A 26,558-nucleotide genomic window follows, 5' to 3' on the forward strand; every position below is an offset into this window, starting at 1 on the left:
GACAAAAATTGCATTGACCTGCATTTAAAATTAGTGTCAGTGGTTTAGCAGTCCATTCTCATACACATCACCTTAATTTCATTGACAAAATGTTACTCAGCTCTTACTACAGCTGGTTTAGGTTTCTGGAGGAAAAAGATGCAACCTCTTGAAAACAGAAGTGTTTTAGTAATCTTATTAACGCATCTAGTTTTAGTAATACTGGTAACTTGAGCGACACTTAGCATTTCCTGAGTTTAAAGCTGCAGCTGGTATCTTCTAGTCGAATCTGTGCAGGAGTCAAGTCTGTGGTGGTTACAGTGTGATAGTCATACAACATTGCTGCACTTCAGTTCTTAGGAGTTGGGCCTAAGCCACAGTTCAGGCAGTCCACTGAACACTTAAAAACTAGAAGTAGAGGAGTCTCTCCCGTTCTGTACCTCTGGTCCTCTCTTGTGCGGCACGAGTTTTAGCTTTATTTACTGATGGGCCTGAGTGAGAGAACACAGTTATCCAAAGGCTCCACATTTTAGCTGATTAGTCATCAGGAAGCATGCATGGTTTTACTGTCTGGGGCCAGCTTAACATTCAGGAACATGCTTCTGCTGAGCTCTTAATAGCTGTCGCCCCACCAAAGGCAGTGGTGGATAAATCCCCATCAGTCTTAAGCCCATTAAGTAAGGCTCAGTTTAAGTCTACCATTAGGGACTATGCTGTACACATGCATTTTCAAATTCAATAGGACAGTGCCTGGACCATCCTCACTGCAAGGCAAGATTGTTTCTGCAAATGCAGGAACAGTGACTCAGAGGAAGTTTGTTGCTTCCACCCACCATCCTGGCCCCAGCTGAAACATGCAAAGTCATGCTGCTTTCTGTGGCCACAGGGGCCCAGCAGCCACCTTCACAAAGCACAGCAAAGCGCAACCACATGGGCTGGGCTGTGCTTGCTTCAGTTCAGCAAGCCCACAACAGTGAGCCTGCAGTGCCACCAGTCAGCCTTTGCTTTCCAAAGGACAGGCCACTTGGATGAGAGAGGTACATTCAAGTGCTGCTTTTCATCTCTGCAAACCTTGCCATGTCATGGAGAGTTCACAAACAGCTACTTTTGTTTCAAGTGTGGTATAGAGCAGACTGTCACATCTTACCTATGTAACTAAGCAGAACTGGAAGAAATATCAGTCCATGTGTTGCTCCCAGCACAACCATAGCTAGATACATCCTGAAGTAGAATATCTTGAAGATTTGAGATTTGGAAAAAGCCAGTACTACAATTCCTCCAAATTTAGTCAGTGTGATACCACTGAAAACCTGTAAATAAAGAAAGTGTTTAAGTTATAAGCAGGGGGTTAGGTAATCTGTTTCCTTCATGTATTTAGCATTTGGTAACACTTCTGTGTAAGGCTCCTATATGCAGTATACTTCCTGCCCTGCCAGTCTAGAACCAAATCAAGATGCACTCAGGAGAAGAATTCATCTTTTTGGTCCCACAGGACAGGCTCAGTATGATTAAAAATCCACTCTGATCTGTGCAGCCACCTAATTAATTTTTGCTTCAGGCAGATACAAGTGAAAACCATTACTTTTAACTCATAACTCGTATTCCAGTGAAGTTCTTTACTTGGGTGTGGTACACACATCACAAGAACCTTCCATTCCAACCCCATACAGGTCACTTAATATTTAAGTGGCATGACAGTACTGCCTAAACAGTGAGCCCTGCTTATTCTCTGCAAACTCCAACTGCATCCCATATTCACAACCACCTTTCCTCATCACCTCTGACCATCTGGAAGAGAAACACTTGAATTTTAATAGAACAACTTGAGTTTTATCCAAACTACTAGTTCAGCTAAAGCATTTAGCTCTCCTCTACTATTAGGTAGTAGTAACATCAGATTAAAAATGAGTCTTCACCACTCCTATTGCTAGTAGAAGCCTATGTTGACCTTAAAAGCTTTAAGCATTCCAAAAAGAAAAAGCAAGGCCATCTTCATGACTTAAGACTGTGACCTATAACATTTCCCAAAATACTAAAACTGTCACTTGGCTACTTGTTTCCCCCTCCCCACCCAGCAGGTACTCACTGAGCTGCCCATGTGAGACAGAGCTTCTTCTGCACGCTCCACTCTACTGCCCTTGGTACTGATGGTGAATGCTCTTGTCACATGACTGCAGAATTCCACAGCAATACCACAGCTCTGGAGAGTGAAAGGAAACACATGTGAAAACATCAGTTAGATGAACACTTTGATGGCAAGGTCTCTACTCAGAATTCTGGATGGGCTAGAAAGATTCCTAGCAGCTGTCATCAGTCCCCAGGGTTCAAGTACCTTGTGAAGTTACAAGCTTAGTGTTGCTTCCCAGAGACTGCTGCAGGCACTGTGTGGTGTTTTACTACCTACTAACAGACAAACAGGAAGTGGAACATGAGATTGTTTCAGAGGTCAAGTTCCCTGAGGTTGAAGCAAGCTGGCTTTGATGCAGTGCATGCAGTGAACATTGAACATTAGAATCAATTTACAACTATCAGCAGCAACAGCATTGCTTTAGACTTACACTGAATATACATCATGATTTGATACCATGACAATTCAGCTGATCAGTCATTTACAACACTAACTGAACACTTGGCTAATCTTAGCCTTAACTAGTAGATAGACTTGCTTGAACATGTTTACACTAACCCTCAGATGTGCCACAAACCTCCAGAGAAGGTGGTCAGCCAGAGCAACCAATAGCTGCTTGCTGGAGCTAGTTCTGGAGTGCTTTAGCAAGGCTCTCTCTGCCCAAATGATTTCATCCATTTATGCAGGAACAATACTTGTGCTAGCATATCCCAGATCTGTCTACAGTCAGATCTGTAGAACATAAATACAGCAGAAGCCTTAAGACAAATCTATGCATCCTCCCCTTCAGCATGAGCCACCTTCACCTGTTGTGAAGCAGCACCTAGCTTAGACAGCAGCAATGCAGATGTTGCTGTAAAACAAGAGTGACCTCCACCAGATGCAGTATAGCTTCAGGTCAATTGCTGTATCTTAATAGTACTAGGACTAGTTGCCAGAATAAACTTGTTTTCTCTTCTAGATGTGTTAAGATAGTTCCACTACTGTTCAAAGGCCTGTCAAAGTTTAGTAGCAAAATACTGCTCAGTATCACAAGTATATACATAGCACACAGAACTGTTCAAAATTTGGAAACAGAAGCAAAGAGAGGTCTTGTTGACTTACCATGACAAGATTTACTAATGAAACTGCATTCAAGCTGATGCCCCAGAGCCACATCACTCCAAACATGTTGACGATTATCATAGCAATAGTTATTGAAACCACAACAGCAGCCCACACTTCAAAACCAAGAAGCACAGTTGTCACCAGAAATATTGATCCCAAAGAGATGCAGAGGTTAAAGATAGCATCGTGCACAATTGTCAAGTACTGTTCATAAAAGACATAAAACACGCTGTAGAAAAAAAAGAGGTTGTCATTAGCCATCTTCCCTTTTGTATGCTAATATTAGATTAGCTTCTGTGCTAAGCAGAAAGTAGTTGCCTCCCAACAGAAGTCACCAACAGAACCTGGCTTCCTTGTATCAGTGGAATGTCATGTAACATCCAGCATTCCATAGGAGTTAATGCCTCACTAACCTGTCAAATAAAGATCGTGGTCTTGAAGCCAGTGTAATTCCCATATTTCAATGTAAGCAGCTACAGCAAATACTGAAGGGATGTGTGCAGAACCACTGTGATATCTGCAGGAGCTACTGCAGATGGACCATAAGTACAGGTAGGACTCTTTGATGCAGAGATCAGTATTTCAGATATACAGATATCAACTCCAACTCAATTTTAGTGTGGTACTCCTACACTTGACATTGCTGCTGCATTTGCTTTAAATTTAAATAACTTATTTGAAATCAATGCATTCACATCACAGCCTGCAACTACCCATAATACCCTACTTATGTTTGAACTATTAAACCCTACTATGAAAGCTAGGAAATGTCCAAAAATGGAGTCAGACCTACCTTTGTAGTGAAGGATTTAAGTTAGTTATCAATGACAGTAGAAAGAGGCCAGTGCTATGGATACAAATTTTATCTTCCTAGTCTCACTAGAAATCCCCCAAGTCTCTGCCTTACCTTCTGTCAGAGAAAACTCAAGTTTCTAATATGTTATTAGCCAGCACCTTTTCTGCATTGTTCAAGTATCTGTCACCAAGGCAAGAAAGATCTAACCATACCTGTATGGAAACACCCGATAGTTCTTCTCTTTGATGCCCATGGTTTCAGTAATATTGTCTGCTATAATCCGAGCTTTCCTCATAGCATCAATAAAATCAGATGATGTTTTCAGTACAGTATGGTAAGTCATAAAGTAAGTGGCTCCAACCTCAGTTTTGTTGTTTATAAAGTTGACAGCAGAGTAATATGCAGCATGTCCTCTATAAAAACATATCAGATGTCAGCATCATTTAAGTTTATTAGCTTTAATAACATATAATCTTAGGCAACCATAGAGTGGTTTGGGTTGGAAGGGAGCATAAAGATCATCTAGCTCCACCTCTGCCATGAGCAGGAACACCTTCCACTAGAATATGGTTGCTCACATCCCATCCCACCTGGCCTTGAACACTTCCAAGGATGGGGCACAGCTTCTCCGGGCAATTTGTTTCAGTGCCTCACCATCCTCAGAGTAAAGAATTTCTTCCTAACATCTAATCTAAACATATCCTCATTTTAAAGCCATGCCTCCTTGTTTATCACTACACCCGCTTGTAAAAAGTTCCTCTCCAGCTCTCTTGTAGGAGCCCTTTAGAGGGCTCAAAGCTGGTAGCTGTTTCCAGCAGTTTCCAAAACTATAAAAGCTTCAGAGCACAATACATTTCAAGACCGCACAGGATATTCTAGAACAGACTGACCATAGACATTGTCTCTCTTTGTACAGGGGAAAGCTGCTGTTCCATTTAGTTGGTAATGCATTTGTTTTTTGTTGTTGGGTTTTTTGTTTTTTTTTCCCCAGAAAATAGTACAGAACTGGTGAGATGTCAATGTTTGTATGGCTTTTAGGAGGACATTAGATGTCTAACCTGCAGACAAAATCCAGAGCAAGTATGTTTATTAAGGTCTATAGAATAAGGCTCTTACCCTTTGCCACATTTAGGATTAGGGTTGTCCGATAGGAACATTGGCAAAAAGGTCATGAAGTCTTCACCCTGTGGTCGCTGCTTGCCTTCTGGAGTCAGCGGTCGACAACGGGTGCAGGATGGATCGCTGACTGAAGAAATACAAAAAGGTGGTCAACTACAGGATCAAATATTCTTTTTCCTAACATTAGTAACTTCTGACTTGCATTGCTATAGGATGTAATTCCATAAAAAAAATACTTTTACTAATCTAACTGATCCATCCTGAAACTCCATATAAGATTTGTAGTCCTTAATTTGATTTATTGCTACTAAAGCAAGGGCTGTCAGAGAACTCTTACTTGGGCATTTATCTCCATTAGATCCAATGAGAACTACACCCAGCTGAAGGACCTGAACAAAAGCAGAGACCTGAACACCAAGTTTATGTGCTCTAAGAAAAACAACAGAAGGAACAGAATTTTTACAACAAGTTACATTGGCTGTCTAGGTAGGCTGTTTTCATCCTGCAGCATTCCAGTAGAATATTAAGCTCACTCAAACAGCAGTTCAAATAAATTAAGAGGGCAACTCAAGAGGTTCCTACTTACAGTAAGAAAAGGTATTCACTTGACTCATACCATGAGAAAATGTTTTTTGGCTGTGAAACTTATAAACCAAGCTAATCCACTAGCAACAAGATGGATGCCAATACCTGAAGCATTGCAAAACTGTCCAGTGGTATTGTACAATCTGCAACAGGATGACTGTGGCTTCACCCAGTCAAAGTAGTCATCAATCCAGGACGATGGGGCATAGCCTATCCTTGTGCTAATAAAAATAACACAACATATCCATCATCAGTAACTTTATGTTTAATTCCAAAACATATCACTTGATCTCTCCAGTGCCATGTCAACTCGTTCTTGTCAAATCTACGCAGCTCTTCATATAGTCCCATGCTCCACTACCCCATCCAAGAGCCATCATACTCAGGGTAAGCTCAGACCACTGCAGCTAGAAAACAGCAGGGGCAGTTTCACAGCCTTCTATTCTACTGCCAAGCTCAGCCTTCTGTTCTCCGGCTCACTCTGTTCCCATCCTATGCCACACCCTGCTGTCTCAGTTTTCAAGCAAAGCTCCTCCTTCAGTTAGGCTGAAGTGAACTACAGTGGAAGGAACTGGGAAAGACTTCCTGGAGTTGTCAGTTGCAGATAAAATTCCTCCTTAGCCTCCCTAGGCTAGCCAAATTTATTCACCAGGTTTAGAAGCTGAGCATGTAGCCATTTTCAAGAACATCATAACCCTGCTGAGAGGTTTCCACAAGTTTTTCTTACTACCATTCCAAGATTCCTTGAAGGATCAAGCCCCTTTTACAAACTCAAGTACATCAATGTATCCCACCAGTCCAAACAGGTTTTATCCTCAGTCTAGAAGACTGTCACAGTTGCTTCCAACCCTCTCCCTCCCAAACCCACAATATAAAGCAAATACAATAGAATGTCAGTTTACGACCAACAGCTGATCCTGAGCTAAATGAGGAGGACACATTGCTCAGCTACATCTCTTCCATGCCACTATGCAGAGACAAGCATGAAATACTTACTAGCTCCCAATTTCCGCAGCATTGAAGATTTGCTGGACAAGTGAATCATTATTACATCCCATTCCACCACACACCATGTTCTGCCCTTCCAAAGAGGTGTAGTTGTGTCCTTCTTCTAGGACAAAGTAGACAGGGGGACCCGCATGCAGGTACTTGCTGATGTGGCTGAAGTAATCTATTACATAGGAGTCCTTCAAGAGAAAGTTTTGAGTTACTATTATGGAACGTTGAGGTAGCACAACAAGGTATCAGTGTTTCCATTCAGCCACAAACTGCTGAACAGCGACACGATCATAAGACTTACATCTGGCATTGAGAGAGACTGATCCAGTCCAATCTCTACATTGTGCATAACTGCTGCACTGAATGACAGGATACCCACAAACACTGCTATCTGCAAAAAAAAAGCAAATCCATGCAAGTCAGAACTGTATAGAAACAACAGGCAATAGAGGACTAATTTGTTAAAGCTAATAGGAATCATGCAAAGAGGCTCTAGTTTAAATATGCTACCCAGGCTTACTACAACAGTGGTAGTAAAACACAGCTACTCAGAGGTCCCTTTGGAGCTGTAAGGAAATTTATTCTTAGAAATCAGCAGGGAAAGTTGAACACCTTCTGTATATAAGTATGGTAACTTTAAACTGAATCACAGATTCAGCAACAATGCTCTAGATTAATGCAGTGTAGAAGGCAATACATGCTGATTTTTTTACATAGGCTATTTAGCTGCAATTTGTCTGCAATGCCACTCAAATCTGGGCTTTGGACAATCCATGATCAAGCCTCTAATTACTGAAATACATCTGCAATCACAAAAGTTTGTTTTTATTCTTATGCTGAGAAGAAAAATACTAGAAGCTTAATTTATTTCACTGTAGATTTTTCTTCCCTCTTTAAAGCCTTCAGGCTCACTGCTCTTTTGCTCAAGTCTAGATGACTGCTTACTTGAAAGAGATTATACATACTATTATTGGTCTCATCCAATCCTTAAGCAGATATGGAGAAAAGAGATTTTTGAAGAACAGAAATAACATGCTCTCAGAACGCTGGACTCCACTCATTTCTTCACTGCTTTTGATGCAGCACAGAATATCCAGTCTATTACTCTGAAAGTTGATTAAATGCCAGCGTTAGAGCAGTTCTGCAGATGTCATCATCCCCATTACACTGCAGTTAAAGGTGCACTTATACTCACCTCTTGACGCTTAATATCCAAGCCCAGGAGACTCACGAAGCAAGTGACTTGAAGAATAAAGTCTATGAGCACAGCCATTCCAGCAAACAGGGAGAACGTGCGAACCGCTGGCATCGTAGACAGTGTCCCTGGAGGAAGTGACTCAGTTCGTTAAGAGAGCTCCCTTCTCCTAGAAATGCACAAGCATTTTCTAGACAAACATTCAGTTTAAATGGGATTCCTATAGCAGGACAAGGAGCCTTTCTTTCCAGAGCAAAGGAAACAGCACATACAAGCCAGGCTACAGCTGCTGTCTTTGGCCTGTTTAACAGCACTGAGGCTGTGCAAAGGAGTGACTAGCTCGAAGCCATTTCTCAATTGCAAATTTAGGTGCAGACTATGTAACAGGGCAGTTAAGGAGTGCTGTCAGGCAACATCTTACTTCAATATTAAGCCTTTCCAATGCAAGTTGATCCAACAACAAATTACACAGCACATAAGGAAAGCTATTATGAAACAAGGCCAAATTATACTTGTAGGGTAAAAATTATTTACTGCTAAAATACTGTAAAGTGAGACACAAACATAAGTCTGTCACAGGGGCATTTTTCCAGCCAAGGAGCAAGATGACTTTTGGCAAGAAGACTAAATGCAATACAGGAGTTCATACACCCTGATATTTGATCTATTCCTAAGGTCAAATTCAGACTTGTCAGTCACTCCAAGTCAGTAAAAACCTCCAGTCTTTCAGGAGTTTGACAGATTCAGAATTGTATCTTATTAATTATGCCAGACTCTTAAAGTACTCCAATGCCTATCCCCTCAGAAATTTAATTTAATAGTAACAATGAACAACTAGCTAAACTGCCTCTATAAAGTCTTACTTTGCTTTTATATTTTAGTACTGCATTTATTCTTGCAACATGCAGTTATAAGGACCGTATCTTCAAATATTAAAAGGAGTCTTACCAAGAAAGAATGCCACAGTCTCCGAAAAGGATGAGAGAAACATACTGGGTGCCACATCGCCCAAGACTCTGCCAATCTGTTTATCCAGAGTTTCACCCTGAATGCGTTCATCTCTCTGTTTAAAGGTAATAAGTTATTACTATTAGGAATCATGCAATTTATAAAGCTATTTCATATGGCTTTAAAAAGCCCAAAACTTTAAAATATCCTAATCCATCTTTTGTTGTTTTCACTTCATTAATAAGAGTTAGATAAAAAACAGTTGAAACTCACTAAAACAAGAGCAGCCTGAACATTACTTCTTGTCTTGCTTCAAATTTAAAATAAAGTACTAAGTTCAGTACTTCAGATAAAACTACACATTTGACAGCAGCAGTGCCAGTTGCAATGGGTTACTGAATCTCTCAAATTAAAAAGCTGATTACCCATTAAGACTTAGTGTCAGAAGTCCCTAGCCTTAAGTTTGTAATGTAGTTCATGACTACAGCTTACAATATGCTAAAATTACGAGTGATCAAAATAACAGTTGAGTTCTACAACTATTTTGATATTAAGCAGCAATAATAAAAATGCAGAGACAAACTGTTTTTTGGGTTTTTTTGGTGAAAGGTAGAATGGATACAGATTCTTGGCTCTGTTCCATTATATATCTTGTGAGAGTCCAGAGCTGCTCACATTGAGCTGAGCACTGGAATGCAAAAGACTGTCCGCTCCAAGTTTACACCCTTCAGAAATGACAGGCTCTTTTAGAAGAGTCTGTACGAAAGAATAAATACCTGAAGTGTCTGAACCATAATGAAGATGTTGTCCACTCCAATAGCCAGCACCAAGAAAGGAATTACTTCTATCACAATCAGTGTCAGTGGGATTCCAAAGTAGCTGAAAATGCCTATAGAACATGCTACTGAGCTCAGTACAATCAGGATGCCTGCAATGCCCAGAGAGATCTTTGAATCCACCTAAAAAAAGTTGCATTGAACATCAGTCAAACAAGCATCATCCCACAGAACAGATTAATGCAAAGCCAAAAGCCATTTTCTAACATTTAGTCTAGGTAGTAAAAAACTTTTCAAGGTTTTTTTTGAAGATACAGATATCAACCTTGAAGCTGCAAGTCTTAAAGCAGACGCTAACTGAACATCAAATGAAATAACTTAGCTGAGACTACAAAACACACATAAATTGTCTAGTACAAGAACAATGCTTCCTCTAACTCCTGCCCAAGGGGGACTCAATGTTCCAATAAAGAAATTGAACATCAACATTCTGCAAAAATAATTAAGTTGCTTACAGCTATCAGCAAGCTCTTAGATTCAGTCTCTATAGCAATGAAAACTATACACATACCAGCAGTCTTCTACAGCTCTGGATATGTCCCAAAGCAATAGAGATGTACACAAACATCACTATATAGCTTATCAACACAACACTAATATCACTGTTGCTTTCACGGTTGATCTCATCTTCAATACTCCGTTCAGCAGAAAATGATATTGTTAAGTTTGAATTATTATAGTTCTTCAGAAAGTTAATAAACCTAAAAAAAAAAAAAAAAAAAAACCCAAAAAGATAAATCACACCTTAAAAAGGATAATACATCTTCCACTAGAAATACTTGGAAGTCAGTTGATGGCAAATTTACATCATCTGTGTGGTCAAAGATTTCCCTGTGGCCAGACAGTAGTTTGAGGGGATCATTCTCAGTTTTAAATGAGAGATGGTGGCTACACATACCTAGAACCCCACTTTAAGAACTAGAAATACACTATGCTGAAATACTTTCCACGGTCTCTCCAGCATTTGAGGACAAATAGGTGTCTTGTATGAGCTATTTCAAACTCAAAGCACAATTTTCCTCAAAGCTATACCTAGGAATACACATGTGAAAGATGACTGGAGCTTGCTTAAACTACTACAACAAATTATTAGCCCTCGTTTCAGTTCCCCAACTTGAGAGGTGCTTGTGACACAGGCAGATGCTTGTCATATGTTTATTTTGTCACAAACTTTCTAGCACTGTAGTTTTTACCTGATCTGACAGCCAGAGAAGCTGGCCTGTGTAAGCTAGCTCTTCAAGGTGGTAAAGGGGATAAAAGCCTTTAATGTTTGTCTGGATGACAACTATTAAAAATTAAAATACTACAGCATCAGGCTCGACCTTTCTACCTATGGTTAATGGTCCAGTAAATTAAAGAGTCTACCTGTGTAATTCTAGCCATGATAAAATAAATCCTTTCTGCAGTTACTTATTGGCAAGTGCTTCTGGGCTAGATGGTCACTAAGAGGACTAGTACCTATGTCTCAAAGCAAATTAAGTATGATAGACAAAATGAAGGTCTTATGATGAACACAGTCTGGTTTTAACCAGTTTTGCTGCCTCTCAAAACATCCCTGTAGTTATACTGAAAAACTGTCAGTACAGTACAGGTGTTTATTAACATTTAAAGCTGCTTTAAGTCACATATGTATTTCAGAACACAGGAGGGCTACTTACTCTTTTTCCCATGCCAAGGCTTTCATCAGTTTTTTTGAATCATTGTAGTAGTTGTTGACAGGAAAAGTAATAACAAGAGCTGTAGCATTATTATAGTTATCATCTACAGAAGAAATAAAAAGTTTGGCATTAAAAAAAATGTAACTCACGTTCTACTATAGCAGATAAAAATAAGTTTCAAATTAGCATTGTCCAAAGCAATCCCATCCCTACAACTCCATTGAACACCACCGAGTTCTCAAACACACAACTGAAATAAGAACAGAAGCTGATAAGCACTACAGATTGCATTCCAGAGTAATTACTCATTGACACCACAACAATAAATTGCTGCATGGTTAGACAAAGAGCTACTAAATAAGCACTGTTTATGACTTTTCATCTAATGAGAAATGTGGCTTCCTAAACACTGTACCTCTTGCATACTTAGGTTTTACTCAAAGCAAATACAAATCCCCTATAGTTTAATAAAGAAGTGTTTACCTTTAAACACTATTTTAGATACATTCAAAAGAAATATACTACCAAGTTATGTTTCATTAGATAAATTGCTAGAACAAAATCCTGGCTTCAGAGTAATTATGAAAGAACTTCCTTTGTGAATATGTTAATCTACTCTCAACTGCTTTGTCAGATCAGTGACAAAACTTTATTCTAACTCAAAGCAAAATACACATCCCAGCACATCAACCTGAGTTACTTCATGTCTTTATCTTTTACCTGGCCCAAAGCAGACTGAACATTTTGTCCTGTTGACAAGTATATTCCAACGACAGATTGCTTGCATTTTGCACTTAGAGAGTCATCTGCCTCCAATCCCTCGTCTACTGAAAACTTACTTAAAACACCCTTACTGAAAGTTTAACAAAACTCCAGCTTCTCTGGACTGCATTAAAACGCTTATGTTAAATGAGAATGCACCTTTAGCACCAACAACAGCACACAAGTATGCACTCTCAGGCTTACACTGCAATACTGTTTTACTACTCACCATCATACCCTCCCAACACCAGCCACGGAAATACAGGTCCACCAAATGTTCCTAAGCAGGGATCATGAAGCAAGCTTGTGTCATTCAGTGATGCTGGAGCCCTAAAGAGACCACCAGCAATAATTGTTAGCTTCTGCTTGACAGCACAAAACAGTAAAAAACTGTTGTGTTATAACTGAAAATCAAGACAAACAAGATAAGCCTGCTAGTGGTACACTGCCCTTGTGATACATTTGCTGAATTTAAATACTGTTTTAAAGGTGCATACCTTATAGCTTTTAAGACAAGGAGTACCTTCTAACCAACTGAGCTACAAACTAAAGAGAAAGCTTAGAAACTAGTCTTCTGTTCAGAGCTCTTCAGAAGCATTGAAAACATGTTTAAGGTAAACCAGAGCCAGCACTCATACCACACCAAGCTGAACTGGCAACTTGATTAAAAACATGCAATTGTACTGCTCACCGAACACAGTATAAGAAGTGAGTGTGGTAATCAGCATAGACAAAGAACTCATCCCCAACAGTGTGATCCAGAACAGAATGGCTGTTCTGAAAGTAGTTGAGTACACTCAGGATAGTGCAGTTGTTGTTGTAGGGAGCAAGAGGAGCCAGGCAAATGTCCTTCAGCATTACAGTCTCATTGTTATAAGAAGCAGTTATGTTGACAATAGCATCCTGCAAATCCAGTACCTTTAAAAAAAACAAATCATAGTTTAAGAGCAGCACAAGAAAGCATTTCTCTTGCAAGACAGGACTCAACTGCATGCTATATTTGTGCAAGTTTCCAGAGACAGAGGCACGTCGATAGAAGCACATTACAAAATCATTATTTCTGTGTTCATACTATGAACTGGGACTTAGTTTGCAAGTGTCTCTAACTAACAGAAAGGTTTTCAGCAAAAAACTTTTATAGTAAGGCTATGATTTTTAATATGAGTATCTAGCAACTGTTGTGATGGATACATAACATTGCAGGTGGAAGCCAATTCCATGTGGTTATACGTGTTAAGTATGCTTTACCCTTGGAAGTCCCAATTACCTGATGGAGAATATCTTTGGTAAGGGGAGGCCCAAAAGGTACATCTTCTCCTGATGGGTAAGGTGAGTAGGTGTCTGGGTGACTCTTTGGTGCTTGAATAATAACTTGTTCAGTACGGAAGAAAGGCCCAAAGTGCGCGTCAAAGTATTCCTTCTCCTTGCGGGCTTGGCTGCTTGGGGCTGACCAGAGATCTACAGGATTTGTGGTTGCTTTAATATATACAAAGCCTGAGCAGCACATTGCAACGAAGACCACAGAGAAAAGGATAACAGGACGTGGATTTCTGACGCAGAAAGCCCCCCACGAGGTAAATGTCATCCTCAGGCCATTCTCAAACCTTTCACCAAGCCTTTCACCACAGGTAATGTTTCCTGCAAGAGCAAGAAGTAAACAGTAAGTGTTTGAGAAGTCAGTTAAGGAGCATTTTCTTGGAGTCCGCTCAGAAAGATGAAATTTTATTCTAGCTCTGTTTGTAGGAAGCACCAGAAGTTATGTCTTCACTGACACTCAGACCCTGGGACCAATCCCTGACTGAGGCCAAGGGCCAGAAAACAGCTTGTATGTTACAAGGGGAAATGTAGGTAAGGTTGTCTTTGGCAGCAGCATACATAGCTAAAAGATACATAAGCAATAAAATAAAATACCTCAGCTGGTACACAAGTTAAACTACAGTTCTTTCCTAGCCTGCTTTAAATGGATACATGGATGAGACAAAATATGATCAGACTGATTTTAGCATCACGTTGCTCCCCCTATACCCCTATGACAAAGCCCTCTGGAACTTCCTTGGAGGTTAGCTAGATCCACGAAGGGTGTATCCAGGGCTTTCAGCATCCAGTAAAATAGGGGTAGGAACTACTCTAAAAGAGAGGCGCTGGCCAAAAGGCCAAAGGCCCTCTAAGAATGGATCTTTAGCCTAATAAAGCTAAAACTCCAAAGCCTATCCATAGGAAAGGGATGCACTTAAGTTGAGTTTGTAATAAACCTATTACTCTTGTCCAAGACATACCATTGTCACGGTGGGAATTCACAGAAAAGGCTACATTGCTGTCAATTGGAGTGTACTCCGAGACAAAGTGTCGCCTCCTGCAAGGAAGAAGCTGCGTTATTCTCCTTGTCCAAAAAGGCATCTGTATTGTTTGTACAACAGTCTCCACCTTTGTGATTCTTTGGAACAACATACAGCCATGTCACCTATCTTCATAAACTTTTCCATCTTGCATCAAGCACAGATTCTTTATGCACATTTAGAAGATCATTAGCATTATCAACACAGACAACTTCTTTAAATTGACCCTAAGCTGATATTTGCAGGAAAATTTTAAATTAGAAATATGAACCAGGTATCTCAAACACACCATTTCATGTTGCCCACTAAGGTAAGGCTGCTAAACATACCAAATTTTCATACCCGCTATCCTTTCCCAAGCAGACTTAATTCTTATTATTGAGCAATTTTGATTTTCTGATAATAACTGAACAGCCATAGAATCAGAGTGGTTTGGGTTGGAAATAAACCTTAAAGATCATCTAATTCCAACTCCCCTGCCATGAGCAGGGCCACCTTTCACTAGATCAGTTTACTCAGAGCCCATTGAGTCTGGCTTTGAACACTTCCAGGAAGAGGGAGTACACAACCTCTCTGGGCAACCTCTTCCACTGACTCAACACCCTTATAGTACAGAATTTGTTTTTAATATCTAATCCACATCTACTCTCCTTCATCTCAAGACCACTACCCCTTGCCCTGTCACTACATGTCCTTGTAAAAAGTCCCTCTCCAGCTCTCTTGTAGGCCCCCTTCAGGTATGGAAGGTGCTGCAAGGAATCCCAAGAATCTTTTCTTCTCCAGGCTGAGCAGCCCTAACTCTCTCAGACGGTCTTTACAGGAGAGGTGCTCCAGCCATGTGATCAAGGGTGATATGCTATAATTACTGGAAGCTCAGCCTTTTTTTTTTTTTTTTTTTTTTTCCAAAATAGAAGACTAGGAAAAAGTATTCATGACTTAATTTGCAATAGGGCAGTGACTGTTTTGTTATGAATGTGTGTTTTCCCGGATTTCTGCATACTTAGTTATGGAAGTCAAAGAATAGTGTATGCGATTCTGTAGCTAGGAATGCTATGACAAGTGTGCACCACCTAAGCCAACTTCTGCAATCACTTTCTACCAGATGGTTTTAGCTGTTAGAACACTTTCTGTAAGTAAGTATATGTGGTATCTGCTACAGAACATGACTTTTAGCTGGCTGAAGTAGTCAAGACATAAGCACCTGACCAGGGCAAAGAAATTCTCAGGGATAAACAAGTAACTTGCAGAGTTCAACATTTTGAATGCTTTACCTGTAACACCAGACTCCAAAAACTAGTGCAAAAAATATGAGTAGAAAGCCCATGTATGAGATCCACATGATGACATACACAGCATCCAAACCAAACAATAGCCAAGGAGGAGGCAATGGAGGGGGCTGAGGTTTTGGACCACAAACAATTGAACAGTCCTGACAGCTGCACGGTCCTGTTGAATCATCCATGGACTCATTACAGCCTTTGGTAGCATTATTCATAGGGTTCATTCCATGGACAGGAACGTCTATGACAAATCACAAGTTGCAGAGCCAGTTTACCATCAGGAAGAATTCAGATGTTCCCAGTTAAGTGAGTTAACCCTTTATATAGAAGCCCATAGCACCTACATAGTGCAGTATTTCTTGGTCTTACAGATGAAGAATCCACTGCCTTTTTCACAAGAGGTACCAACTATTTACAGCTGTCTAATAACTAAATGACTGGTCATGTCTATAACACTTCAGTCTGCAAAGGTAATAAGCATATACTTCTACCAACCCAGCAATGATTAGTCATCTCCCTTATCTGTTCAGACTGTGATATGTGTAACAATAATTTCCTGTTAAAGAAATCTTCAAGGATGAGGGTACTGCCCATTTCCCAAGGAATACAAACAGCCAGTTGCCTAGGCTCAGTCCATCAGTGAGTTTTAGAGATTTCTACAGTAAAAAGCTGTGCAGAAAAAAAGCACAAAACAGTTTCCAAGCAGAAATTCACAATAAAAGTCAGTTAATTTCACATTTCTGACTGCAGACTTTCATTGCTGGGCAGCTGCTTAAAAATCAATATTCCATAGCACCCAGCTTTTGACAGGAGCTTTAAAGGCAAGGACTATTCAGTTTCTTACCTGAAAAGATTGGAATTATGCTGAAAGGAGTTTGTCCATTGTCTTTACTAAACATGTACTCAATCCAGTTGGTTGCATTGCAATCCTTGACATCCTTCCCACACAGCAACCCCAGTGCTTTAACATTGCTCGATGGAGCCTCCACATCTTTGCAGGCATTATACATAGCTGGGAAGAGACATTAGACCAGTGTTATAATTTGAGTAAGCATTTCAAACAGTTCCAATACTACAGAGTCCCCGAGTTCCAGGAACATACTTACAGTTGTCAAGTAGAAACATCTTATGATAGTGAACTAATGCTTTCAGCTGTATTTATAGTATTCAAGGTTGCAATGCTTTGTTACAGCTACCTTGCTCTGAGAAGGCCACCCAAATCTGCATTATGCTAGAACCTACTTTTCTGCTTGACAGGAAACGTTGCCTAATATTATTTGCAGGAAAAGCTATGAAAGGTATTTAAGGTACTTTCAACTTGTAGGCCGTATATGACTTTCAAGTGTCCCCATTTTATTAAAGGCTACTGCAAAAAGCATAAAAAGACTGAATTAATGCTTTAAGCTTACTAGAAAATCAAAATACAATCCAAATGTATTGTTCTCTAAAAACATCTGCTTTTGACAAAGGACTAGAGTCCATTTCAAGACTGAGTGCCTCTTAGAGAGCCATCATAGTGCACTGAGTACAAACTTCATTATCATGCTTGCCAGACTGTTTTAGTATCAGGTAGGCTTCAGACATTCAATACATGGCAACAACTTTATTTTTCTGGAGTTAAAATCTTCATGGTTATCAGCTACTAACTGTTTGTACAGATGTTCATCCTCAGCTGAACCTTTAAAACACTGTTATTTAACAGTGTCAGTGTAATATCCCCTGCCCAGGCAGAAGTTAAATGTTCCATAAGTTTTAAGGGATGTTACCCATGTCACAACTCAAACTTCAGAAAGATAGAATATGGAGGGGGAAACATCTCTTGAACTTTCTGAAGAAGCACTGGTCTCGTTACCTGGACAGAAGCTGAGGTAAAGTAACACACTGTTTACTCACCATTTGCAAATCGATCTCCAATAAAGTACTGCAGCTCTGTAATGCTACTTTTGTTCTCTTTTAAAATGGGATCATAATAAGGTATGGTGCTTGTAACATTCAAAAACTCAGACTGATTTGGACTACAAGTCAGTTCACAGAAGAGGTTTATCAAGTTGTAAAAACACGATGGACATCTGGGTAGGAAAGCCAATGAACAGCAATCAATTAAGAGGTAAAGGTACTATGTAGGTCAAGTCAGATATGCCTTGTAAATATAAACATTCTGCTCAGAGTGACAGAACAAAATATTTAAATTCTTTAAGATTTTAATTGGCAATACGACAAATGTTGATGCTACAGAAGAACAACTTGAAGCACCATAAATCACTAATAAAATACCCTGCCTGCCTTAAATAGCAGATTCAAACAGAGAATTTTAATAAAAATATAACTGTTGCTAGCAGGAAAACTTCTCAGACTTCTTAATGTCTTAGAACAAAACCAAATGCTACTTTGTCACCCTCTTCTGAAGGTTTCATTAGATAAAGTAGCTTGAGACAAGCTAAGGAAATGTTTACTCTCTCAGCTAAGTCAATCCAGACTGCAAGCAGTTGTTTCATGACATTACAACCTGCTGCTATGGATGAGAAAGTCACTCTAACCGCTTGCTCCAAGAATACTTTAAATGAAATTCCCACTTTTTTTACACTCTACTTGAAGACAAATGCTTTGTTATTCTGTTACAAAACTAGCTGCTTTGCCATCCATCAGCATACCTGGAGAGAAACTGCAGAGGCAGCTGCAAGTTGTTTTTCAAAGTCTGAAGCTGATGAACATCACAGCAAGTGCTAACATTGCCAAAGAACAAACCTGGACAAAGTTCCTTTAAAAAAAAGAAACAAACAAAAAAACCCACTAACAACATTGAGATTAAGAGGAAAGGAAGAAAAAACATGCTTAAGACTTCAGAACTCATTATAATAATGAGGTCTGCATCAGCATACTTCAGAAAAAAGTAGCTGTTGCTGTGGGAGACACATAGGAGAAAAGTAGTCCAACTAACAATATTTTTGTTTAGAGATTGAAGAGAAGAATTGCTTATTTCAGTTCTTTTATTCAAGGCAACACTTCCTTTTGAAAAGCTCCTTCAGATGATCTTTACTCACCAGGGTCTAAATATAGAATGATAATTGCATTTGAGAGCCTATTGGTAAGAGGACAACACATGTTTATCCAAGCTGAAAGTACTCCTGGAGCTTATCCTCTAGTACTCCTTCTAGATAGTATGAGATTTTTAAGTCTCAGTAGGCAAGCCACTAACCATGGAATCACTGATTACCTGGAAGACCTACTTCACATTCAGTTTACAGAAGAGACAAATTCATTTAACACAAGCATAACTGATAGCAACATACAAGAACTGTACATTAAGTCTTCAGAAACAATACACAACAGTAGTTAGCTCAGCTACATATTTAATGAAGTCACTCCCGTCACTATTGTTTAACTTCACCCTTTAAAGCCTTGAACTATCAGATGCCAGAAGGCAAATCTGGTAATATCCTATGTTGTGCATGAAATACATAAACTCTATTTTGACTGTTGCTTCTTTGACTTTGGGAGCTGAAGCCCAAGTAAGGAAATACAGTCTCACACTAGGCACAGCTAATTTTGTCCAAATTTGTTCCATTTGAACAAGTTTCAGTTAGCACATTCCTTTATCAGGAATGATCATCTGAAGGAAAATAGTTTAGTCTTGTCCTTTAGAGATCAGAAGGGCATAACTGCGGAACATATATTTTGGGAGAGTCTTCAAAAAAGCAATTTGAGTAAAGAGTAATAAAACCAGTGAGGCAAATATGCAAGAAAGTGAACAAATCCTATGTTTAAGGTTTTGTCTGTGACAACCTCTAATCACATTTTGGAGACTTCTTGTATCTCTGAAATTACCTTAACCAAGTTGGACTTGAGAAATCAGAGATAATCTGCCTATTTTCTCATCAGCTCAGGATGAGAGGTCATAGCACAAGTTCAACAGAACCCAATAGAGAATTCTAGTGTTGAAGAATTATTTTTTTAGCAGAAAACCTCCAAGAGAAGCTCACCTGCATTAAGTCATAGCCATCTTCCGGCAGTGCTATTGGTGGCCCATCATAGGCACAGTTGTACCTCTTGTCTCCAGAAGCAACTCCACATTCTCCATACCAGACACACATTTGTGGAAGTACCTAATCAACAAAATAAGCGATTAACTGCAAGGAATACTTGTCAAATATCTTAGCTACTGTAGAATTTATGTGCCACTACTCCAAATGCCACTTGCAGTTCAGATTAGATAACTTCCTGCTAATTAAAACATGAGTGTGCAATACATAAAGCACCCATTAACAAAAGCAAGTGTTTTTGACATGGTGCACATCACCACTGATCTTCAGTGCAGTTCCCCACCCTTCCCTGACCATTACAGAAACAGGAATTACACTGCCTAAAGATCAAGTATAAGAATTACTTAAGAAAAACCTAAATCAATACCTGAAAAGCATCTTCAAGTATAAGGTGATTTAGAAAAATTTGTTCACTCAAGACATCAAAATAATTGGTGGGTTAAACTGTCACATTAGAGCACATGAATCATCGCACAGGGAGAGAAACTCATTGCTTATGTGCAATTTCACTTCCTCCTGCCACCTTTTGATCCTTCCTTAAAACTCATTACAGTGACAGATTGGGGAAATAGCAGCACAGAGAAGATTCTGAAACAGAACTTCATAGCTCTGCACTTGCCAAACGTGTATTGTCACAATCTCGAAGAATGCCCTCCATCACCATTTTCAAGACTAAGGATGGAACACTTAAACAGGATTACAGTGCTAAGAAAAAAAGCCTAATTTTAAATATGTTTTAAGGAATTATTGAAAATTCAGAACATTGTTCCTTATTATGGGCATTAAAAAAAACTGAAAAAGGGCAGTAGCACCTTGAAAGCATTTTATTTTTGTACCATGGTACTGACACTGAGATGCTAAACCAAAATGTTTATTCTGAAAATTAAAACATTAAATGCAACGACAAGTTATTTACAGCAAAAGGTTTAATACAGCTCCAAAGTTTTCCTACCACCTGGGCTGCAAGCAGAAAGCAGACTGCACAAACATTTACTACACTTCTGCCAGCTCTAATGAGGAGTTTGCCTAGTACAGTTTGAGAGATAACTAACCTGTTTTGATCTCCTGAACAACCTTGACTTAGCATTTTAGAGACACCATATGTTGTTGCTGCAAGGATAGACTGCTGTGCTTTGTGCTTGACCATGAATAGTATTGTTTACTGACCGCAGAGGCCCCTGAAAGGCTTTCCTGACAATACCCAAGAGCTACCCAGAAACACAGTGTCTTCAGAGCATACATTTTTGTGCTGAACAACATTGACAGTTCTTCAAAAAGTGCATCAGTAATTGATTATTTATCAGGGACAATAACCATCACTAATTCACCCAGCCCAAGACCTGTTTCCTCTTTAACCTAACCAGGGCAACACAGGCCAATTCAAAGTTACTCACTGCAAGCCAGGTCTAAAAGCCAGTTTAAGTGCCACTCCTCTAGATCACCACTTCATTTGTCTATTCTAGCATGTTTTCTAGTTAAACCCCCAACCAGCTGATAAGTATTACCATATTCTATGATACAACAATGACTGCACTTATAAACACTCAACGTTTAACACCAGCACAAGCCAAAATGTCAAACTTCCATAACTTGCAGACTGTTTCTCAAAACTACATTGCAAATCTGTTCATGCATCAAGTTAATACGTTACCTTCAACTCTGCTTCCTCACACCTATATGCCCCACTTCTAATCACAAACAACTTACTAACAGTGAAAATGGTTCTACTGTTTGTACCAGAAGTGAACTGTATCTTCAAGAAGAAGCACTGATTCACTACTACTCTTGCAAAAGGGTAAGGAATTTGGAGCTGCTTCACACTGCCCATGAGAAAAAGATTAGTTATTTCTTCAGTATCAGGCTGGCTTCTGTGTTTAGTCTTGAATGGTTTGTAATCATTCTTTTTAAAAAACACTTTCTGTGCTTCATTACATCTTGTTATCTATCACTTCTTATTTTTTAAAACACCCAAATTCATCAACTTACTCTTTAGAGAAAGACAACTGCATTACCAGTTTTCCCATACATTCCATTCTGGAAGAAGCTATCAGTTACAAAAAAACTTACCAGGGCACCTCTTGCTTAGAAAACCTTGAGTAAATTTCAGCTACTGTGTCAGTCTGACTGATGGTTCAATTGTTTTAAAAACGTTATATGTGTTTCAAAGCAGCAATTCCTTGGTTATAGCTACATGGATACAAAACAAAATACAATCTGTCTTATGTCTTTAAATTTACCTACAAGGCTTTCTGTCATCATTTTCAGGACAGAACATGAAACAATTACTTGCTCATGACACTTGGTAATGTACCAAAAAGGTATCCAGCTAAACACAGAAGAAAAATAAAGCAAGATAAAGTTTGGCCTAGTATTAGTTTACATTTGAATTTGGATAAAGAATTTCAAATCACATTCCTTAAGTTCCACAGCAATAAAACATACAGTGGAAAAAACAATGTTTGCCACTCAAACTTTCAGCCTGTTTAAGAAAAGCTGAACAGATCAGCTGCTTTAAACTATTAGAAGAGCACTTAGTCCTAGAACTGCAAGTCTGAATATTGTTTCAGTACTGAAACCAACAACAGTTTCAGAAAACGCTTAAGACTTTACATTTATGCCACGACCTAGGAAGATTTCACTAATGAAAGTGTTTGCTCCCTGAACCAGTAAGCTTTGGGGATGCTTGATTTAGAGTGGTTGAGCCAAGTCAACAAGGCTAAAAAACACCAAATCATTAGACATCAACAACCTAAATCGAACATAACTCTTGAACATTAGCAAGTTAATAGGCGTCAGCCCCAATATATGGGAGAGGGCTGGTTTCCTATGGTTGAGGCAACATTCAGGGATACAAGTAACTTAAGTAACCACTACAACAGATAAGACAGGTCTGATAGTTCTTCCCCCTGAAAACCCTCTAGTAAAAGCTAGATAAGTTACAGAGGAAGACAAGCACTTTGCTCTTTCCATTCTTTCAGAAGAATGCTCCTATGAGGGTAGGGTGAGATAGGGATGAGTAAGTGTGGTTGTAAATAAGTCATAGTTAAAGCTGCTGCTTGCAGAGTCAGACTTTTAGGTCAATTTCTTAAGCAGGTGAAAGCCTAGCCCCAAAAGTAACAGAAATGCTGTATTGAACTCAACTGCCTTCTAAACATGACAAAATACATAAAATACTCCAGAAGTAACACAGGACTCAGTTCATGGTTTTGTTTTTTTTCTGTATGTTTTCCTTTTAAGACCACATGACTAAGTACGTCATATATTAAAATGGGACTTTCCCAAGTATTTCATAAAGCAACATAACCTTAGATTAAGGCTGTTCCTTCCTGCCTTAGCATATCTTAGACACCACTTGCCAGTGCATTCTTAGAGTGCAGAAAACTGTATTCCTATTTCAGGCAGGCTTAGCCTGTTTGAAGATAAAATTTCACCTCAGGCCAAGGCTCTAGGAGCCCTTATAAATAACTTGCACATGCACATGAGCAAGCATGGGCATTCTAACAAAAGTTCTGCTGAGAGTTTTGTGGTTCCCAGGCATTATCATTCATTTGTAACAGAACCAGAACAGATAGAACAGAACAGATCATAAACACATTTAATTCAGCCCAAGTCTCTTCAACTGCAGGTTGAAATAAACTGATAATTTTTGATGCTTCCAGCAGCATTTGATGCCACCACCACCAATGAATACATAGCTGTTAAGGAGACAAAGAACAATGATCATGCTGTATGCAGAAACAGCAACTGTTTGTGGTCTTACAAATACCAGATGACAAGTGAACACTGTTTGATTCTTCAAACTAGGATTACTAATGTATGGAAAAGGCAAGAGCATGAAATACAGCTGTTTCCCTTTCCTTCATCTAGGATGATGCATCTGGGATCTTGCAGGGCAAAAAGATCAATCCAAGAAAGAGCACACTCCTCCCCCTGCACTGCCTTAATACCTGCTATTGCCAACTAGGTTGAAAGCTCTAGGGAAACACTACACCACCCTTAATAAATGGGAAGACTAGTTTATGGAAACAGGTGACCAGGTCAAGTTCAAAGATCTGCCCCAGAAATTGCACATTACCTCACAATCCTTCCTGAAGGGGGGAAGAGGTCCATGGACTAAAGGAAACTTTACAGGTTTACTTCTTACTCTGTCTCTTTCAGTAAGTTGTTCAGAGACAGCCAGTTCAGAGCCATGCCTTATCTGCCAAGCTCCTCCTGTTCCTTTGCTCACCAGCATGAGACTGTTTCCCTCCAGATGGAAAAATCATTACCACTCCTGATCAGGCAAAGCAAGCCACAGTTCTTGAGTTATCCAAGCGCATTTCAGATGTCACAGTAAAGTCAAAGTCAAGTAGGAAGAGAAAGCTGCAATAACAGTAACAATTCAGTATCTGTGGGGACCAGCTGATGCTACCTGCAAGGATGCATGCATGATCAGGTAGTAGAGGGCCCCCCAGCTAGCACCTGTCTGCAGCTAAGTCCATCTGCACCAAAATAGCTCTGCTGTCCTGCAGGTTAATAATAATACTGTGCAACACCTGGATTGCTCTGGCTACTGACCAGCTAGATACTATTCAGTTCTACCAGTCACTGCCTTCAGTCATCTCTCCCCCCTTCTAAGGCAGCTTCCTCACTTTCCATCCAGAAAGGTTGAACAAGTCACTCCTGATTTTCCAGGAACTAATTTAGATGGAGTGGTTACTGTTTTGCTCTGGAGCTACATTTCCACCCGTGACAAGAAAACTGCTCCAAACAGACATTTCAGAACTTCATGTCCAAGGTCAGGTAAAACACACTGCTGCGCACTTGGCACTAGCAGCACTTGTCATTAACACTTTCCCATGGGATTTCAGAAAAATCAAATATAACCTACAGCTTGGGAACCCAGCTGCTGATAGGAAACCTGTATCCAGACTTGATTAGCCAGTAATTTAATAGCTTGTGTTTTTGTAGGGTTATACAAAGATAACTGCAATAGTGGCCATTAAGCACACAAATACCATCTAGTGCATTAGGACATTAATAAGAAAATAGTAATGGATAGCTGGCAGAATCTTGTACCATGCACTGTTCAGAGTGAGAGATACAGGCTAAACACTTCAAGTTCATTGTGAACACATATGTAACAGAAGGATTATGAGCTGAAGTGCCACTCCAGTCCACCGACTGCTTTGAAACAAAAAAAAAACCCATGACATATGGCACTTCAGATTACAAACATGACAACTGAATGCACAAAACCATTACACCACCAGCACACTTGAGGGAGAGAACAGTTTACTATGCTTCTATTCAGCAAGCATCTAACACCATATAAGCTCATCTAACTGAAGGACCTAGCTGCTCTCTGAAATATATCAAGGGTCCTCTTTGTGTCAGGCTGCAAATAGGAGTTAATTGCAAAAATCCCCAAAACCAGATTTTGCCTACTTACAGTACACAACTGAGACCTGCATAGTTAGACTAATTTTGCAATGCTTGCTTCAAGGGACCACAGAGCCTCTACACAAAGGATTCCCCTAAATATTAGGGGAACTTGTTTCAAGTTCCTGTAGGTCAGTATCCTCCTGATAAGGAAAGCATTCTGTCATTTCTTTACCAGCCTAGGACACACCTCATTGCTTCAAGATGAGATCGCCCTCCAAAAAAACATGACAAAAAGGTGCATCGGTTAGGTGTGAAGTATCATTACTTACTCACCTGAAGATCATGAGTCACCACTAACAATCACCTTCTCCAGTGGCAAAGAAAAATTAATTCCTCATTTTATGTTCAAACTTTCTTAGAAGTTTTTTTGAAGAGGATATGAGAACAGCACACACACAAGATGACAAACTCCTATGTTTAAAAAGGGCAAATCATAAAACTTGGCCTAGAAAGTATGTTTTCAACGTAGGTAGAAAGGGAAAGAAAGCCAACCACTAAGGCTTACAAGACACTCCTTGTTTCTCCAGAGGAATCCCGCTCCTATCTTGCGCTACAGCATAACAAAACACGACCGAGAGGAGTGAATGTTTTACCATATTTTTTTTTCCTAAAGGTCCCAGAAAGTCCAGCATACTCTAGTCCTCGATTTTAAGGGAAACACGTAGTCTTACTACCGCCCCATAAATAAACAACAGCTCTCACTCCGCGCAGATCATTACTTACAAGAAGCTGTCACCTAGCCTTAAGTTACACCCCAAGCAAAGCGAAACAGACACCCAAGACATCTGCAAGCCTCTGCCGAGCATGTGACTGCGTGGCCACTCACATGCACTGGGCATTGCATAACCAGGGCACGCCACGGGAACGCGGCATCCCGGGGACTGCCGCTGCCGGGTGCGACCGCAGGGGACAGGGACCGGGCAGAGGCTGAAGTTCGCAGGTGCTCCCCGGCGGCCTGCTGCGCCACCAGCTGTCAGCCCCGTCCCGACGGGGACCAGGGGCACGGAAGAAGGGGGGCGAGCCCCACCGGTGACGAGGAGGGGACAGCCCGGTACCTCACGTCAGCTTCGCGCCGCCCTGAGCCCAGGGGCCTAACCCGGGACACCGCCGTCCTTATCCAGCCCCGCCGGCTGGGACAACACCGCGACTCCCCCCGCCCCAGGCAACACCCGCGGGATCCCGCTGCCCACCCGCCGCTCCCTCTCCTCCCCGCCGTGCCGGGAGGCCCGGCATTCCCCACCCCTCGGACCCACCCGCACGGGCGACAGAAGCAGGAGGAGGACGAGGAAGCCGAGGCCGCCTCGCCCGGGGCTGTCTCGAGGGGTCCCCATGGCGGAGCGGGCTGGAGCGCGGACGACTGGCAGGA

The 26,558-nt window shown here is 40.3% G+C and overlaps 1 protein-coding gene across 1 annotated transcript; it reads right to left on the reverse strand.

Moving 5' to 3' along the window:
* Positions 1-62: 62 nt before the first annotated feature.
* Positions 63-26,558, reverse strand: NPC1 (NPC intracellular cholesterol transporter 1). Its single transcript, XM_062488506.1, has 25 exons — positions 26,446-26,558; positions 19,709-19,831; positions 18,380-18,486; positions 17,622-17,797; positions 16,573-16,740; positions 15,720-15,969; positions 14,389-14,465; positions 13,380-13,750; positions 12,804-13,030; positions 12,342-12,442; positions 11,351-11,453; positions 10,204-10,393; positions 9,633-9,815; positions 8,857-8,971; positions 7,909-8,036; positions 7,679-7,819; positions 7,015-7,104; positions 6,711-6,901; positions 5,820-5,935; positions 5,127-5,256; positions 4,223-4,423; positions 3,212-3,443; positions 2,066-2,179; positions 1,127-1,289; positions 63-470 (listed from the first exon to the last, which is right to left on the reverse strand). The coding sequence occupies exons 1-25, from the start codon at positions 26,521-26,523 to the stop codon at positions 388-390; spliced, it is 3,858 nt and encodes a 1,285-aa protein (XP_062344490.1). The 5' UTR covers positions 26,524-26,558; the 3' UTR covers positions 63-387.

Source organism: Cinclus cinclus, chromosome 1, assembly GCF_963662255.1.
Source record: "Cinclus cinclus chromosome 1, bCinCin1.1, whole genome shotgun sequence".
Classification (NCBI taxonomy): domain Eukaryota; kingdom Metazoa; phylum Chordata; class Aves; order Passeriformes; family Cinclidae; genus Cinclus; species Cinclus cinclus.

Coding starts and splice junctions, on each gene's coding strand:
- NPC1 (XM_062488506.1), bottom strand. CDS start 26,523: ATGGGGACCCCTCGAGACAGCCCCGGGCGAGGCGGCCTCGGCTTCCTC. Junction 8,037..8,856: donor GACTGTGGCATTCTTTCTTG/GTAAGACTCCTT, acceptor CACTTCCTCCAG/GGACACTGTCTACGATGCCA. Junction 3,444..4,222: donor TATCGGGTGTTTCCATACAG/GTATGGTTAGAT, acceptor TTTTTTCTACAG/CGTGTTTTATGTCTTTTATG.